The sequence below is a fragment of the Rhinopithecus roxellana genome, chromosome 8 (assembly GCF_007565055.1).
Source record: "Rhinopithecus roxellana isolate Shanxi Qingling chromosome 8, ASM756505v1, whole genome shotgun sequence".
Taxonomy (NCBI): Eukaryota; Metazoa; Chordata; class Mammalia; order Primates; family Cercopithecidae; genus Rhinopithecus; species Rhinopithecus roxellana.
In genome coordinates this window covers 124,633,638-124,652,487 of record NC_044556.1, presented here as the reverse complement: position 1 = coordinate 124,652,487, position 18,850 = coordinate 124,633,638, and the positions used below count along the sequence as shown (strand labels likewise).

General features: G+C 35.6%; 1 protein-coding gene across 2 annotated transcripts in view; it reads right to left on the bottom strand.

Moving 5' to 3' along the window:
• The window catches only part of RABGAP1L (RAB GTPase activating protein 1 like), a 781,286-nt gene that overhangs the window by 296,285 nt on the left and 466,151 nt on the right, over window positions 1–18,850 (bottom strand). For both annotated transcript variants that reach the window (XM_010367378.2, XM_010367376.2), the window contains exons 16-17: window positions 8,927–9,052; window positions 6,006–6,149 (exon numbers count right to left, since the gene is read on the bottom strand). In XM_010367378.2, the coding sequence (XP_010365680.1) occupies window positions 6,006–6,149; window positions 8,927–9,052 (270 nt within the window). The remainder of the gene's footprint in view (window positions 1–6,005; window positions 6,150–8,926; window positions 9,053–18,850) is intronic.

Here is an 18,850-nt window from a genome sequence, read left to right as displayed (position 1 = left end):
CAGTTATTCTGTGAAGACTAAAAGAAATACCGGTATTTTCCTTATGTCTTTTGAAAGAATGCGGAGGAGAAGCAAAAAACACTTCTAGAGAAGTACTTGAATCACTACTGAAAAAGGAAATAGAATGAAGCTCCCATTAAGGTCACTCACTTAAAATTTTGCTTTCACCAAAGAAGCATCTCAACCACTGGGTGGTGGAGGGGAAGGTGATTAGAAACCTAGATAATTGAAGAAATTAAGAAGCAACTAAACAGGCTATACAGATGAATGGAGCAGACTGCAGGGCAATGTTATTATTAATTGAATATTTACTGTATAGTAGGCATAGTACTTAAGTACTTGATACCATAATCTCATCTAATTCTTACATTAAAGCTGAGAGACAGGTATTGTTAGTCTCATTATACAAATAAAAAAAATGAGATATACATAGGTCAAGTAACTTGAACAAGGCTGTCTAGGAAAGGTTGACTAAAAAGTCCAATATCCTAACCCAAATATCATACTGTCTCTACATTGCTCTTTGTAAGACTGAAAATACTTTGCTGGATTTTCCCCATCATAGTAACTTCTCTCATAAAAGCACTAAAGGGACTCTGCTTTTAGGTCCAATTCTTAGTTTTCAATCTGTCTGTATGCAACTTCAAAGATGAGTTTCATTTTGTTGCATACTCACAGACTCTAATCTGACCCATTATCTGTGATCTAAAAACAAAACAAAACAAAACCTTGCCCTTGATCACAAGAAAGATCTTTGTTGAATAAAAACAACTCAAAGTTAATGCTCATGCTACCTTAGAAGACTGTTTGACAGTATCCATTAAAGCTGAATGTATGTACATCCTAAACCAACAATTCTGCTCCTTGGTGTGTACTCACAGAAGTGCATAGGTACATTAACTAAAAGACAAGTTCAAGAAAGTTCACAGGATTCACACGGAGCCCTATTCATAATGGCCTTCTGCAAACTAGAAACAACTCAAATAACCATCAACAATAGAATGGGAGAATGGAAAACCAAACTATGCCTAAATGCAATGATATGGTTGAATCTTACAAACATAATGATGAGTGAAAAAGGTTAGAGAGAAAATAGTTCATATTGTACGATTCCATATACATAAAGTTTCAAAACAAGCAAAGCTAAAGTATGGCATTAAAAGTCAGAAAAGTGATTACTCTTCAGAGTGTAGTTACTGGAAAAGTGCAGTGAAAGGAAAGAGGGTTTCTGAAATGCAGATAATGTTCCTTTTTGTTCTTTTTTAAATCTGGGTGCTAGTTACTTTATTATGTTCATTTTTTGAAAAATCATTAAGTTCTACATTAATTTTTGCACATTTTCTTTTATCTGTTGTTATACTTCAATAAAAAGTTATTTAAAGCTGCAATGTTTTATTCTTGGTAGGTTAATAGCATAATATTTACACTATAAATGTTAATACTATTAGACTCTTATCTTGCTAACCAGATAAAGGCAGATAATAAGATATAGGTTTGTTTTTTTAAAAATGATTTTTATTTCAGTTACTGACTAAAGACAATCAAAAGAGATTAATTAGCAGTTGTTCACTCAGGTTGCATTGTCAAGGTCTATAAAATTCTTCTCTTTTCTGCTAAATTAGCTTTATTGCTTAACCTCAGAGCTTTTCCTATTTGGCCATCTTGCCAGCACCCCTACGTCCGAGTCTTAATCTTGCCTGTATTAAGCTCTGAAGAAAACTTTAAAATAATATAGCTTAGGAAAGCATGTCATGATACGTCTTCTAAGCATAAAGTTTCAAACTCAACGTCTTTCTTTTTCACTTTGCAACGGGATCTTTGAGTAAACATGTTGCACGTGTTAAAACTCAGAATGTAAAACTCTGAGAAGTCAATACTTTTCTACCTGAGAGTTTCCTGTCCTTCCATTTATAACTAAACATTGAGTCGTAACTTCAAAATTTAAATTGTTTTCTTAAAAACAGAGAATATGGCAAAAACAAATACCTATGGATTATCTATTTAAGACTGTGTTACCAATTCTTAGAATATGTCATCACATATGAAATAATAGCTTTTGATATAAATATTTTATTAACTACAAGAAGGAAAGGGGCAAAAAGAAAACACAGACATGCAGGAAATAAAAGTTTATTCAAAAATTTCCTTTGTAAAATAATTCTTGACAAAGATGAGTTAGTGGAAAGAATAAATATCCTGAGGCACACTACAATATTGTTTCCAATAGGTTATTCTGAAAAGCAATTTTACTGTTAAAGGATGTTACCATTTACTTCCCTGAATATCATGATGCTATGATTACAATCTATGTTTTGAAAAGTTTTCCAACTTCCTTAAACAGCTATAGAGTACAGGTTTAAGGGGAGAAAAAGTAATAACTATGATGTTCTTATTAATATGAATGAACGTTATGACCTTTCAAACTCTGATTATAAGTCACAGTTGACAAGTGATGGGAAGGCTAATAAATTTACTTATCTTTTCTGCAGCATAAACGTTGCTAGTTTTCTTAACTGACATTAGAAATTCATGTATCTTCAAGATAAAATTTGAATATAGGTTCCAGAAAACCCATGGATAACGTTCCAATGCCATAGGTGCCACCATTCAGGCAGACAACTTTAGAAAGTCACCATCCCAGTGAACTGAAGGGCAGAGATACCACTCTATGAAAAGTGATTGAGAAATCACATTTAGTTGGTTATGATTAAGCACATTAATTTTATTCCCTTTTCTATAATGAACACTATAGAACCAATCTAGTATGAAATTAATCTCTTTCTGCAAAAATTGTGAAGCAATAATAAATATTTGCAAGCTCATACTATATATAATTCAAAAACAGTTACAATGTCGTATCCCCACTTTCCTATTTTTATGAAATACCATGAAATACTAAACTCAGCTCAGTACATAAAAAGTCTATGAATATTTATCAAAACTTTTAGCATTAGCTTATTTTAATATTCTAGAACTCAAAGATGTGAATTTGGTTTATACTTTCAAAGAGTATTGCCCTATAAAATAGCGGAGTTGGAACTGTTCACTATACCAATTTTGATAATCAGGTAGAGCTTTTGGTACAAATGACCAAATATGCTTTGTGAATATTGTGATCACACCATGTTGACTTTGAATAAAGTTTTAGCTCCAAGTTCTGAATTCTTCCTTTAAGATACATTTAGAAATGCACTTTACAAATTTGTAAGTAAAACAAGTCGGAGAATTAACATATTATAAATCAGATTCTCTAACTGTTATGTATTCAGGATTTGGAAACCTATTCTGCGAGCATGGCAAGTCACTGAACCCTTCTTTATCAAAGTACAGTACAAATGATTAAAACTCTTACATGCTTACAAATGCCCTGTGACCTTCAGGTATTATGCAAGTACTAACTAAAGCCATTGAAGAGCAAAAGACCAGCCTTGCCTGCATATATAACTGTTACTGTTTTAGTAGGTTGAGAAATAACATTTTTATGCTTTATATAGCTTATACATTGCATCTTTTAAAATCTTACGTTTAAATTTAAACTTCCAGTTCCTAGTGTGAATAAACTCATTAGACTTTCCCTTTAAGAAAGAGGAATCTGGCAGGACTCAGTGGCTCATGCCTGTAATCTCAGTACTTTGGGAGGCCAAATTCGAGACCAGCCTGGCCAGCGTGGTGAAACCCCATCTCTACTAAAAATACAAAAAATTAGCTGGGCATGGTAGTGTGTGCCACTGAGGCTGTGGCAGTGCTACAGCTGAGGCAGGAGAATTGCTTGAACCGGCAGGTGGAGGTTGCAGTGAGTCGAGATCGTGCCACTGCACTCCAGCCTAGGCGAGACAGTGAGACTCCATCTCAAAAGAAAAGAAAAGAAAAGAAAAGAAAAGAAAAGAAAAGAAAAGAAAAGAAAAGAAAAGAAAAGAAAAGAAAAGAAAAGAAAAGAAAAGAAAAGACAAAGACCAGAACAGACCAGAACAGAAAAGAAAAAAGAAAAAGAAAAAGAAAGAGGAATCTTTAAACAACTCAATGACAACAGAAAAACCAGCTAGCCCCATTAAAAAGCGGGCAAAGGACATAAACAGACATTTTTCAAAAGAAGATGTACAAATGGCCAATAAGCATATGAAAAAATGCTCAACATCACTAATTATCAAATAAATGCAAATTAAAACCATAACATGATATTATCTTATGACAGTCAGAATGGCTATTATTAAAAAGTCAAAAAATAACAGATGTTAGTGAGGATGTAGAGAAAAGGGTCCACACTGCTGGTGGGAATGTAAATTAATACAACCTCTATGAAAAACAGCATGGAGATTTCTCAAAGAATTAAAAATAGAACTACCATTCCATCCAGCAATCCCACTATTGGGTATGTATCTGAAGGAAAAGAAATCATTGTATAAAAAAAGAGCACTTGTATGCTTATCACAGCACTATTTATAATAGCAAAGATACGAAATCAGCGTAAGTGTCCATCAGTGGATGATTAGATAAAGAAAATGTGGTATATACATACAAGGTAGTACTATTCAGACATAAAAAAGAGTAAAATTGGCCAGACATGGTGGCTCAAGCTTGTAATCCCAGCACTGTGGGAGGCCGAGGCGGGCAGATCACGAGGTCAGGAGATCGAGATCGAGACCATCCTGGCTGACATCACGAAACCCCGACTCTACTAAAAAAAATGGTGGGCGCCTGTAGTCCCAGCTACTCGGGAAGCTGAGGCGGGAGAATGGCGTGAACCTGGGAGGCAGAGCTTGCAGTGAGCTGAGATCGCACCATTGCACTCCAGCCTAGGCAACAGAGCAGGACTCCGTTTCAAAAAAAAAGAGTAAAATCATGTCATTAGCAGCAACACGGATGGAACTGGAGGCCATTATCTTAAGTAAAACAACTCAGAAAGTCAAATACTGCCAAATAATGTGTATACATGGACACAGAATTTGTAATAATAGACATTGGAGACTCACAAGGGACAGTGAGAAGGGGATAGGCAATAACAAACTAGTCAACAGGTACAATGTGCATTATTCAGGTGATGGTTACACTAAAAGCCCAGACTTAACCACTACACAACATATCCATGTAGCAAAACATCACTTGTACCCCTTAAATTTATACAAAAAAAATTTTTTTTAAAGGAAGGATATTTACCTTAAGAAGCATAGTAGTACAAAACTGTCTAGAGTATATATTAAGCTTATAATCACATAGATAAGCTTATATTTTTGATTAGTCCTGCTTTTTAAGATAGCTATATTTTATACACATTTATACTGTCATTGAAAATATACACTTCTTATCTGGCAAATTCGCTATTACTGCTAAGATTGTCAAACATTTTGATGAGCAATATAAGCTGTATACATGCATAATACTGTTTATTTCTTTAAAAGAGTAAAGTAAATAAATATAGCCACCTAAGGAACTAAACGCAATAAAATACACAAATATAAACACCTAAGAAATTCTGCAAACTAATTTTTGAAATATTCTACTGTATAAAAATATAATTATGTGACATAATAGCTTTAGTTTATCATTTGTCTCATCATTTGGCAGCAGTCCCAAACAGGATAAACAGAAAGATATCTGATGAATTGAGAAATTAGTTATTATAAAAATCTTATTTATATTCACTCTTGGAGTATAATTCATTAATATTAAAAAAAACACCCAATTCCAAATTCATTTATTTAACCTTAAAGGCACTGTATACTGGTAAAACATTATTATACAGATATAGAATTATTATGAATTTCATTATGCAAATTTAATCACCCATTTTACTTTGCAGGAATTATATATGCCTTAATATTTTCATTCCTCAGAAATAATAAAATTACAATTAAAATAGTTTTTACTGAAAATTCAAATACAACTTTTTGGTCAGTGAGTATTTATGGCTTAATGTCATAGGCAAAAACAAAAGGAAGAAAATTGTAACCATCTTTAGTAGAAACTACTTTCTATTTTGGCTTAGTGAAAGATGGGAGTCACTCTACCTCACAAAGCAGTAAGTCAATGATGTGGAACACCATGCAGAGTGGGAACTTGGCAGTAAAAAGAGTGAGAAACCACTGGGATGCATACATATGAGCTTCCAGGTTCAGATCACAAAAATGGCTATGCAGGTCCGGTAGCTGTTCCTAAAAGTCAAAGTGGAAAATTTAGGAAGAGGAGCAATGAGAAGCTTGCAGCAGAACAACGAAGTTCCTGCCACAACTACAGCTTTCTGTGATCACTGTAACTGTATTCTAGTATTGGTTGTCTTTTATATAACTGCACAGAAGTGAAGATAGCAGATGAGAATTAGGGATATGACAGATAATTGAGGAAAATAAAAAGAGACTTAAGAAAGACTATCTCTTGCTCACTTGACTGTTCTTGTTTCTTGCAAAATGCTCATTCTACAAGAGCATCTGTAGTCTAATGAGTATCTTGACTCCAGGGTCAAGTCATAGCATCCCCACTCAGGGTTAAATTTTTTTTTTTTTTTTGAGATAAGAGTCTTGCTCTGTCATCCAGGTTGGAGTACAGTGGCACGATCCTGGTTCACTGCAACCTCTGCCTCCCAGGTTCAAGTCATTGTTCTGCCTCAGACTTCTGAGTAGCTGAGATTACAGGCACCCTCCACCAAGCCTGCTTATTTTTTGCATTTTTTACTAGATACAGGGTTTCACCATATTAGCCTGGCTGGTCTTGAACTCCTGACCTCAAGTGATCTGCCTGCCTTGGCCTCCCAAAGTGCTGGGATTACAGGTGTGAGCCCCTGTGCCTGGCCCAGGGTTCAATTCTTAACTAGCTAGAAAAGAAATGTATCTTCTCTTTGGAAATCATCTAATGCCAACATTATCTGGGGTCTATGATGTTTCAGTATATTTTTTGAACACTTAGAAATTTCCAAAGCATGACAAACTATTTAGAAATCTGTCTCCAACATATTAAAAATGGCAAAGCAAAGAAAGTGTGCAAGGGTGTAACACATAAAATTGGATATCTCCTAAAAATGTCTTTATGGTAACTTTATTTTTCCCCAGTTTAAACAAGCAAATGGTTTTCAAAAGCATGAACAGCAAGGTACAAAGTATTAGCATAGTTATTACCATAACTGAAAGACAAAGGCAAAGTCATGTAATAGCTCACCTCCATTTTGTTTTCATAAATAGACCACAAAAAGAATAAAAAAAAAATAAATAAACCATTTGTTGAACTACATGCGCTCTTTGAAAAATAGCCAAATGTGCCCATTAGGTACTTCAAATGGAATGTCCAAATGCTCATTCAGTTAACTGAAAAAAAAAAGTGCTAATAGAAAACTGTGGTTGAGGTTCTTCATAGTACCACAGATTTGTTATTAGGTATATTTACTTGATTCTCAAAGCCCTTAGGAATACTGACCTTTGAAAATATATGAACTTTTTTGTAAATAAAAGGCAAAAAGTGAATAATCCCAAATATTTACTTGGTAGAATTAAATCGTTAAAAAGGAGCTTATTGCTTTTAATATCCATACTTACCAGATTCTTCTACACATTCTTTTTCCTCCTTAATGCCCATTTGTCATTGTACTTATGGCTCGTTTTACATCCCTCCCTCCTTTTATTTCTTTCCAATTTTAAAGTCTTCTACTACCCTCCTACATTCCCTTCTCTGAATAAATTTTTCCTTTAACCTCACTGCAAATTCATCTTCTACTGCCCGGTTCTTCTAATCTTTCAGTCTCCTATTTGCTTCATTTCCCTCTTTAGACACCTACGGATCCCCTGGCAGTTCATATCAATGAGTTCCTACTAGCATCTTCTGCTCTCACATTCTACTAACCTCCTTCCTCAACCATTTTACCCTTCCCCAAGATGGAATCAATCCATCCATGTACTTCCTTCACATTTCTCTTGGATTCCCAACACCCCTTTTAGACAAAGTCACATAAATATGCCACACAGACCCATTATAAATTTAAGATTATCAACTTCGGGTGGAACTCCAAAGTTAGTTAAAAATTCCTTTTGTCGGCCGGGCGCGGTGGCTCAAGCCTGTAATTCCAGCACTTTGGGAGGCCGAGGCGGGCGGATCACGAGGTCAGGAGATCGAGACCATCCTGGCTAACACGGTGAAACCCCGTCTCTACTAAAAAAATACAAAAAAACTAGCCGGGCGAGGTGGCGGGCGCCTGTAGTCCCAGCTACTCGGGAGGCTGAGGCAGGAGAATGGCGTAAACCCAGGAGGCGGAGTTTGCAGTGAGCTGAGATCTGGCCACTGCACTCCAGCCTGGGTGACAGAGCAAGACTCCTTCTCAAAAAAAAAAAAAAAAATTCCTTTTGTCAGCTCTGGTCAATCACTTTGCCTGTGGTCACAATCTTTTTTACTATGTAATATTTGGTATATATAAAAGGATGTATATTTCTCACACACATTTATAAATACGTATTATAAAGCACAACAACGAGATTAGGAATTATACTTAAAAATTTTTAAATATATTCCTACAGTATTTCAGATATGTTTTATTCTCTTATGAATATCTTTCCGGCTTTTCCAAGTGTTCTATGTAGACCCAAATAAGGAAGTGGTGCTAATGAGTATGGAGAAAGCTCTTAGGTATTTCAATTTTTACTCTGTAAATATCTTCATTCCTCTACAAACAATACTTGGCAATCTCTTAATGATTAAACTCATTAGATTCACCCTTCAAAGTATGTTTAATTTGAACATTTAAAATGTGAGATATTTTAAAAATAGTAAAATGGCTAAATACACATATTATGATAGACCAATGTAGATGCTGGTCTGAAACTAAATCCATTTACATTTTCTATAATATTCCATTAAAATTCTATAATTCATTATTGCTTACCAACTCTATTAGGCTTTTTCTATGACTCAACAAATCCCTGAGTGATAAAAGTTCCTAATTTTTATGTACCTGCATTAGTCTCTCCAACTGGTAGAATTTGCAATGAAGATCTTCAAAGTTGTTTTTGTAGAGGTCTCTCAAACCATAGTCGTACATGATTTTCACCAACACACAGAATGCTTGTTCCTCTGGCATCTACAGAAAAACATATACATATACAACATAAATAAGTGGCATTTTGCCAGAATGTCAGAAAAGTTCCCTCATGTTATTAGTCCTCTGCATAAGTAGCTGAAGTCCTGGAGCGAATGAAGTCCTTCAGAGCCAGTCTTTGGCAGAGTGACATGACCTCCTTACTTGAGATGAATTATCCTCTTTTGTTAATTTTAATCATGTTGTCATTCATTCATTAGGCCATCTTTAAAAATAGGCAATACACTCATGATTAAAAAACCAAAGCACACTTTGGGAGGCCAAGGCAGGCGGATCACTTAAACTCAGGAGCTCCAAACCAGCCTGACCAACATGGCAAAACCCTGTCTTTATAAAAAATTAAAAAATCAGCCAGGTGTGGCAACATGAGCTTGTAGTCCCAGCTACTTGGGAGAATGAGGTGGGAGGATCGCTTGAGCCTGGGAGGTGGAGGTTGCAGTGAGTGAAATCACGTCACTGCATTACAGCATGGGCGACAGAGTGAGACCCTATCTCAAAAAAAAAAAAAAAAAAAAGAAAGAAAGAAAGAAATCAAAACAATGTAAAAGGATCTAAAGGTAAAAGTCTCACTCCTCCCTATCATTATACATACACTAATCCCTGGTACCTACATCCCCCAACCTCTTTTGCATAACCTCATATCTACTCTTAATAATTTCTCCTGTATTCTGCCACTGATTATCCATGCAAATAAAATCATTACATTTCTAATTTTATTGTGTCCCATCCTACATAAAAGATAATATTCTATATACACAGTTACACATCTTGGTATTTCTTTAACAATGTAAGTTGGAAATCTTTCTATCTCAGTATAAAACAAGTTGTCTCTTTATTTTCTTAAAAGCAATTACACAGTATTCCATTATATAGAATATACAGTACTATAGTTCATTTAACTAGTTTCCTATTGATACTTGAGATGTTCCTAATTTTTTAATCATAAAAAGCTTCAATAAACCTTGCATATGCATCATTTTGTACATATGCAAAAATGGGGTGGGGTAGAGCACATTCCCAAAAGGGGGAATGCTGGGTGAAAAAATAAATGCATTTTAAATTTTGGTAAATAGTGTGAAACTATCTTCCCTGAGTTTTCTTGATGCTGCTACTTTCTGTAAAATACAGTTTCAGGGAAATGGTCAGTAAACTCTAACATACTAGTTTTCTAAGAGGTATTTTTATCTGAATAGGGAATAAAGTCTGAAGTCAAAGGAACAAACCTCTCAACAGTGGTATCAACAGGTGAAAGAATATGGAAAGGGACATATCTAATATTCTAGAAATTACACCAAACATACAGAAAAAGTTGTACTTACTCAACATCCTAGGATGTAACTATTATATAAACATCTACTTTAAATATTACTTCCTTGAAAATTTACATTTGGTTGATTATAGTATTTCACACATTTGTCAGACTAACTTCATACTTCAATAACTGAATCAGGTAGAGCTCCATTTATCCACTTAGAAATGCAGTTGTTTATTTAAAAGTTTATACAAATCAGCCACTTCTATTTTCTAATTATAAACCATAAAACACCCAAATTTGTTAAACAACATCTCCTAAAATTAAATAAATACACTATAGTGTTTTCATTTTGATTCTTTAAACATTTGCTTATTTTCTTTTTATCTATGAGTTGTTCGAGACCTTTTCAAAATTTCTGGCCACTGACCTCAGCTATTCAAGTTAGCAGCTATTTTTCAGTTTCCATTTGGTTATTTATGATACAATTACATTGTATTCTTTACTACTTTGTCATCAATACTTCAAGTGACACTAACTTGAACATATATGGCCAAGAATACTTCTCTTAACAAGTTGTAAGCCTCCTCATCTTCCTCTCAGATCTCTACTCAAATGTCTATACAAAATAGCTGCATGTAAAATAACTGTAGCCAGGTCGGGCGCAGTAGCTCACGCCTGTAATCCCACAACTTTGGGAGGCCAAGGCAGGTGGATCACCTGAGGTCAGGAGTTCGAGACCAGCCTGGCCAACATGAGGAAGCCCCTCTCTACTAAAAATACAAAATAGCTGGGCATGGTGGTGCGTACGTGTAATCCCGGGTACTGGGGAAGCTAAGGCAGAAGAATTGCTTGAATCCGGGAGGTGGAGGTTGCAGTGAGCTGAGATCGCACCACTGCACTCCAGCCTGGAGTTTTGAGACTCTGCTCAAAAGAGGAAAAAAAAAAAAAAGATAACTATAGCCAGTCCTAGAGACACTAATTCACTTAAGTCTTTCTCTTTCTAAGTAAACGACAATTAGTTGAATGTCTTACCATCTGGTATCTTATAAAGGGAATATGTTTTTATTTCTTTGAATGTGGTAAAATCATTAGGGCAAATAAAAGGTTTATGTGCCTTTTGGCATTCATACATATAGTCACTGAACAGATGAGGTGCAGGCACTGTTCTAGGCTTTAGGGATACAGAGATAAAGGTATAGTGCCTCCCTAGGGGACGAGTAAACAGGCAACTCAGCTTGAGTTTCATAGGGATGCAGAAGTCCTGGACTAGGGAATGTTGAGTGTTGGAAGTAAACGTAAACACCAGAGACAATTTTGGAGGAGGCAGAGCTAGATGGCCAAATAGCAATCATCCTTCAGCAATCATCCTCCCTCAAGAACACCAAATTGAACAACTATCCACGCAAGAAACACCTTCATAAAAAACAAAAATTCAGGTGACTGATCACAGTACCTGGCTTTAACATGATATCAAGGAAAAAGGCACTGAAGAGGGTAGAAAAAACAGTCTTACATTGTCTACACCACACCTATCCTATCCCCCCAACATGTGTAGAGAATGAATCCATGCACTTGGGAAAAGGAGAGTGCAGGGACTTTGCATTGGTACTCAGTGCTGCCCTGTCACAGCAGAACACAACACAGGACAGAATTTAGCAGGCACCCAAGAAGGAAGGATTTAGACTGGCCCCAGTCAGAGGGGAAGCCCCCTGGCAGACTAAAGTGCCCTGGTGTCCTGAACAAATTGAAAAGCGGTCTAGGCCACAAGTATCACAATCTTTCGGCAAGTCCTGGTGCTGTGCTTGGCTTGAAGCCAGTGAACTTGGGGTACATACGATCCAGTGAAACACCAACTGGGATAGCCAAGGAATCAAATAGAAACAACAACAAAAAAGCAAGCGTGGCCACACATACACCCCTTCCCCAACTCCAGGCAGGGCAGCCTGGGAGATACCCCTTTTCTGCTTGTGGAAAAGAAAGGAAAGAGTAAAGAGGACTTTGTCTTGCAACTTGAGTACCAGTTCAGCCATAGTAACATGAAGCAGAGTCCTGAATCCCCTGAGTCCAGACGCTAGCTCCTGAACAGGATTTCTAGATCCATCCTGGGCCAGAAGGAAGCCTGCTACCCTGAATGTAAAGACCCTGGGGCCTTGAATAAACACCAGCAGTAACCAGGCAGTAGTCACCAGGTACCATGCTGGCTTCAGGTGTGACCAAGTACAGTCGCAGCTTAGTAGCCAGTCCTAGCTGTAGTGGCTAGTGCTTGTGTCACCTGCTCCTCAACTCCAGGAAGCCCAGCATGAGGAGAAAAAAAAACTCCATTTATTTGGGGGAAAGTGAGAGAAGAGAAAAAGAGATTCTAGGAATGATGGAATTCTCTCAGATCTTACCCAAGCCCACCAAGCCTCAATCTCTGCGAGTCTGCAAAAATTGCAGCATTATTTGGCTTGGCTCATCCCCTAATGCAGATATGACTTCAGTGACTTAAGATTTAGATCACAACACTTAACTCCCTTTAGAAAGCCTTCTCAAAAAGGATGGGTACAAATAAGTCCAGACTATGAAGATTAAATACCTAACTTTTCAATGCCCAAATATCGATGAACATCCACAAGCATTGAGAATACCCAGGAAAACATGACCTCATCAAACGAACTAAACAAGGTACCAGGGACCAATTCTGGAGTGAGAGATATGTGACATTTAAGAGAATTCAGAATAGCTACTTTGAGGAAGCTCAATGACTTCAAGACAATACAGGGAAAAAAAATCAGAATCCTATCAGATAAAGTTAACAAAGAGACCAAAATAATAAAAAATAATTAAGCAGATATTCTGAAGCTAAAAAATTCAACTGACAAACTTAAAAATATATCAGAGTCTCTGAACAGCAGATGATCAAGCAGAAGAATTAGTGAGCTTGAAGACAGGCTATCTGAAAATACATAGAGAAGAAACAACAACAAAAAGAATAAAAAGACATTAGGCATGCCTGCAAGATCTAGAAAACAGCTTCAAAAGGGCAAATCTATGAATTACTGACCATAAAGAGGAGGCAGGGGAAGAGATCAGAGTAGAATGCTAGAAAATAAATTGACTGGAGTTGAAAAGTGATGCATAACAGTAGAGTTGCAGCACACCATTATATACCATTTTTATCATACAGATAAAACAGACAATGTAAATAATTTCAAGAGCACAGACAACAATAAAAAGTGGTAACATAACTAAGAAGTGATGAATTTTGAGTACTTATTACTTTTGTTTTTAACGTGAGTTATTTAACTGTAAGTTTTTATCATTTAATTTTTGACAACGGCTGTGCTTAACAACTGGTTCACAGAATTCCTGAAAATTTAACAGTTGGCCCTCAAAAGTTGGTATGATCTGGCTGTACATAGCACTGATATGACCATGATAAAGAGTTAGGAATGTATTCTAAGTGCAGTGGGAAATCAGTGAAGAGTTTACAGCAGCGGATCTGATTTTTATTTTTAGTAAGGTCACGCAGCTGCTACCAATTCCTCATTAGTTCTCAATACTGAGGGACAACTATATTTTGGTTTAGTGAGAATCTATCACTTTTCTTTTGTATAAAGGTATAATCTACAAGAATCTATATTCAATCATTCCCCTCAAAGTTTTGCCCAGAAACAGATCATGAATATACAAAAGGCATTGCAGGGGAAAAACATGATTTTGGAATTATACCAATAGATGTTAATTTCAGGTAAGGTTTTAATTACTTGCTGGGTGATCTTGAGCAGGTAACCTCTTTTAATGCCTAAGATTTTTTTACTTCTAAAAAATTAGAAATAATAATACCTATGTCATAGGGATGCTACAAGTATTAAATGAAATATATTTAAGAGACATATGCATACTGCTGGCAATCACTAAATGTAAATTTCTCTTCTCTTTCCTTCCTTAAAGACAGAGACTCTGTCTTTTACATCGACAATTACCAAAGTGCTTTATACAAGGATACTCAAAAGAATAAACATGCATAGGTAAAATTTTTACTCTAAGATCTTTCTGTTAAAATGATTTGCTGGAATTTAAGTTCTTAACATGAAGTAGCAAAAATGTGCTGCTTTTCATATAAATGACAGCATTTCTTGTGTATCAGTAGGAATAACGTCCCCCTCCTCCTCCCTATGCTTTTTATGACTTAAATAGTGACAAGCTGCACTTTCAAGGTTCTCCACATAGTTTTGCATACAAGCTCAGAGGGGATAACTGGGGTGGGGTATACTCTATAGCACAGCTCTGCCTTTAAAATATTACTGATCTTTTAAAACTGATCATAAGTGGCACTTTGTTATTTCCCTTTAACCTGAGGAGACTCTTGCTTTCTCTGAATCCCAAAACTTTGTTGTATACCATTATAGTTATTTGTGCGCTTCTAAACTCTAAACACTACTGTAATGTTGTACTCCCCACTCCACAACTCTTAGCATAAAACCTTCAATAAATATCAAGTGTTAAATATTTCTTTAAGATAAACTAGCTAAATTCTGAATACATCTGCCTTTTTAATGAAGTCAAGCCACACAAGTAGGGCAATCTGTTGGTAACTGCCAACAAAAATGTAGAAGGAAAGTATTGGTGTGAAGGCTAGAAGCAAGCGGCAGCCAAATGCAACTATATTCAAATTTGATTTCTTATAATTCTATTCCAAATGCTAAATATGAAAAGCTTTCATATTATCTATATTTTGTATTGACTATTCAGCTTATCCCTCAATCGGCATAAAGAACATCAATCGAGATGTGAGATGCAATGCTAGGTTATACTATCAAACTTCACCTTAGTACATGCAGTTCCTCCACTAGGTAGTATGGTGGTACCTACCTACTTAAAAAAAAAAAGCACTAAAATGACTATTTAACTTATTACAATGATTAATGCTTCATAGAATAAGATAATCCAATTTATCCAATTTATGCAATTCGTCTAAAGTTACAATAAAAATAAATAATTGAACAACACATCTTTAAATAAAATATTAAGATGTTGGAATATGGTGGGTCTCTAAGACTGAATGTCCATTTTTGCTGTGTACAGAAACTTTATTAACAGTGTTATTTCATTAAGGAAAAGAGGGGATAAACATTAAAATATTATAATTTAAGATGTCAAAGTATCATCCATGGCTTTATGAAATACAAAACAAAATACCTGCCTCACATGCATAATTGAGAACTGAGTGATATAATCAGTTTGTTAATAAATGTTGATAATGATCTGACACTTGTACTAATTGTGATGACCACTGAATGGAGACTATCTCCAAGCCCTCACTACTTCTCTCCACAACAAACTATAAAACAAAGCAGTGCTAAGTATTTCAAGTCTTTAAGATGCACCTGAAATCATTTATATCAAGGTATTTTTTGAAGTAAAACTGTATTTTGATAATTTAAAGGGATCCCCATAGTTAGTGTAAAACTAAATTTCCTACTTCACATGATGTGTTTCACATCTTTTTGGAATGATCTACCTTTCTCTATGAAGAAGATGAACACTCTACTGATATTCCAAATTTTCTTCAACAATAACGAATGGGTCCAGCATGGTGGCTCATGCCTGTAGTCCTAGCACTTTGGGAGGCTGTGTGTGATCACTTGAGGTCAGGAGTTTGAGACCAGACTGGCCCACATGGTGGAACATCATCTCTACTAAAAATACAAAAATTAGCCAGGCATGGTGGCATGTGCCTGTAATCCCAGCTACTTGGGAGGCTGAAGCAGGAGAATTCCTTGAACTCAGGAGAAGAGGCTACAGTGAGCCAACATCTCACCACTGCACTTCTGCCTGGGTCATAGAGCAAGACTGTCTCTCAAAAAAAAAAGAAAGAAAGAAAAAAGAAAAAAAGATGAATGCTAGTGACTATTTTGAAACTCAAGGTTATTTATCATGTCTTCATTTTTTGTTTACATATTAAAAAGCAAATAGAATGAAAACTTCTAGCCATTTATCTATTTTCCCTTTAAATCAAATAGCTTAATACATTTAAACTGAATGTAAATTTATAAGCCATAAAATTCTATCATTGTATGATATATTAGATTCCTATGTGTAATTCATTCAAATTAGTTGGACCAGGGACCAAAAGAAAATTGGCTGGGCAAATAATTATTAATTTAAAAGCAAACAATTATTAATTTAAAAAAATAACAGCAAAAAATAAAAATTTAAAAAAATTAAAAATACAAAAATAAATAAATAACAGCAACAGTTAGCATTATTAGACATATTCATTCATGACCCCATTTGACCCTCGCAAAAATCCTGCAAGGTAGGCATTATTTTCACATTGTAAGTATAATACTAGTGAAGTTCAAAGAAGTTAAATGACTTGCCAGTAACTAACTATAGGTCTATAAAGTCAAGCCTGGTTTTAATCTCATAACTGCACTATTTTTGTGCTAGGTACAAAATATGTAAGACTCTTTATGCTCATCATAAGGTACGCAATACTCATAATAAGCTTAGAAGCATGGTAACAAGAAACTAAAGCTCAGTTGAAGAGACTTGCCCAAAGTCATGTAACTAACCACAATCCAAATTCACAGTTGTATTTTTCAGTATCCCTTGAAAGAGTTCAGCTTCAAAAGGCAGAGAGATGTAAGATAGTAGTTAAATATTTTTTAAATAGGTAAAATGTTTGTGTATATTAGGACATAGGGAGATGTTGGAAAATGGCTCAAAAGAATTTGATAAGAATTAACGCGGAATAGAAAAATGAATGCTTCTTTCTATTGAACTAGAAAGAAAAGTGATTTGGAAGTATAGGACTCATTTTTTAAATACACTAAAAACCTTGTAGTAAGTATATCACTCAAGATGATGTGATGTGCCTGTTCAGCACCCTATTGTCCCATCATCTAATATCAAAACCCCTCCTCCTATAGGAAGATCATTCTGTTGTTTAGGATGGGGCTGATGGGGTTCACCGATCTGGACTAAAGACCTGGGCTGTGACAATCAGAATGCCCTACCCAACCAGGCCAAAGTCCAACAGGAAGAAAAACAGAGTGAGTTGTTGTTGTTGTTGTGTGTCATTTTAAATAAATGCAGGAGCTATATAGTAAGACAGTCCCTTTTAAACAAGGTAGCAAAAAATGTCCCTTTTAAATGAAGTTGTCCAGATCATATGAATCCAGGCGAGCCAACAGTAATTTTGGCCACTTTTTTGTCTACTAACATAATGAAGACAATAAAATTCAAGAAAAGCAGAGATACAAACAGATTATTGATGACAAAATGTGAACTCTGGAGTCAATCATGTGAAAAATCATCTCTGACTCTAGATTTCCCAGTTATATGAGTCAATTCTGTCACATGCAGCAGAAAGAGTCTTGAATAATATAATGCCACAAATGCTTAACTTATTTTTTTTTTTTTTTTTTTTTGAGACAGAGTCTCGCTCTGTCGCCCAGGCTGGAGTGCAGTGGCCGGATCTCAGCTCACTGCAAGCTCCACCTCCCGGGTTCACGCCATTCTCCTGCCTCAGCCTCCCGAGTAGCTGGGACTATAGGCGCCCACCACCTCGCCCGGCTAGTTTTTTGTACTTTTTAGTAGAGACAGGGTTTCACTGTGTTAGCCAGGATGGTCTCGATCTCCTGACCTTGTGATCCGCCCGCCTCGGCCTCCCAAAGTGCTGGGATTACAGGCTTGAGCAAATGCTTAACTTATATATATATATATACACACACACACATACATATGATAGAGACTTCAAAATGAAGCCTTTATCTTGTCACTTTGGACTCTGGAATCTGTAATAGGTAATTCTGCTTCTTATTTACATCCATTGGTTAAATCTTATCCCAAACCTGTCTTTTTGGGGAGAAATATTTTTAAATTTATAATTTTTAAATTTATTTTACTCTGAAATACAACAAGCAGAAAAATGCATAAAAGTTAAATGTACACTTTAAGGATGCATGTAACCACTATCTATGTTAAGAAAGAGAACACTGTCAATAGCCCTGAAAATCCCTGTGTCTCTTTTCAGTCATGGTTCCCAGTTTCTCCCTGAAGAAATCACTTTCCTAACTTTAACAGTTATCACTTCATTGGTGTTCTTTATAGTTTTTTCCATCTATGTAGCATCCTAACAATAGAATTTAGTTTTGCCTGTTACTGAACTTTACGCAAAATGGAATCATACCAAATGTAATGTTGTACTTTGCTTTTTTTTTAACTAAATCTTATGTTTATATGATTCATTTGTATGAACCAATGTAGTGTAAAATATTCATTTCCATTGCTGTATGGCATTCATACTCTAAGAATACCATAATTTAGCCATCTTACTGTCTAATTACAATTCTAATATTGGACATTTTAGTAGTGGACATTTGAATTGCTTCAGTGTTTTGACTGTTATAAACACTATTAGGACAAAAGTAATACAAGTATTTTAATGTACAAGTGCATAAATTTGACTAAGGTATGTCTAGGAGTAAAACTTCTGGGTGTGTATATCTTTATTAGATAAAGCCAAACCAGTTTCC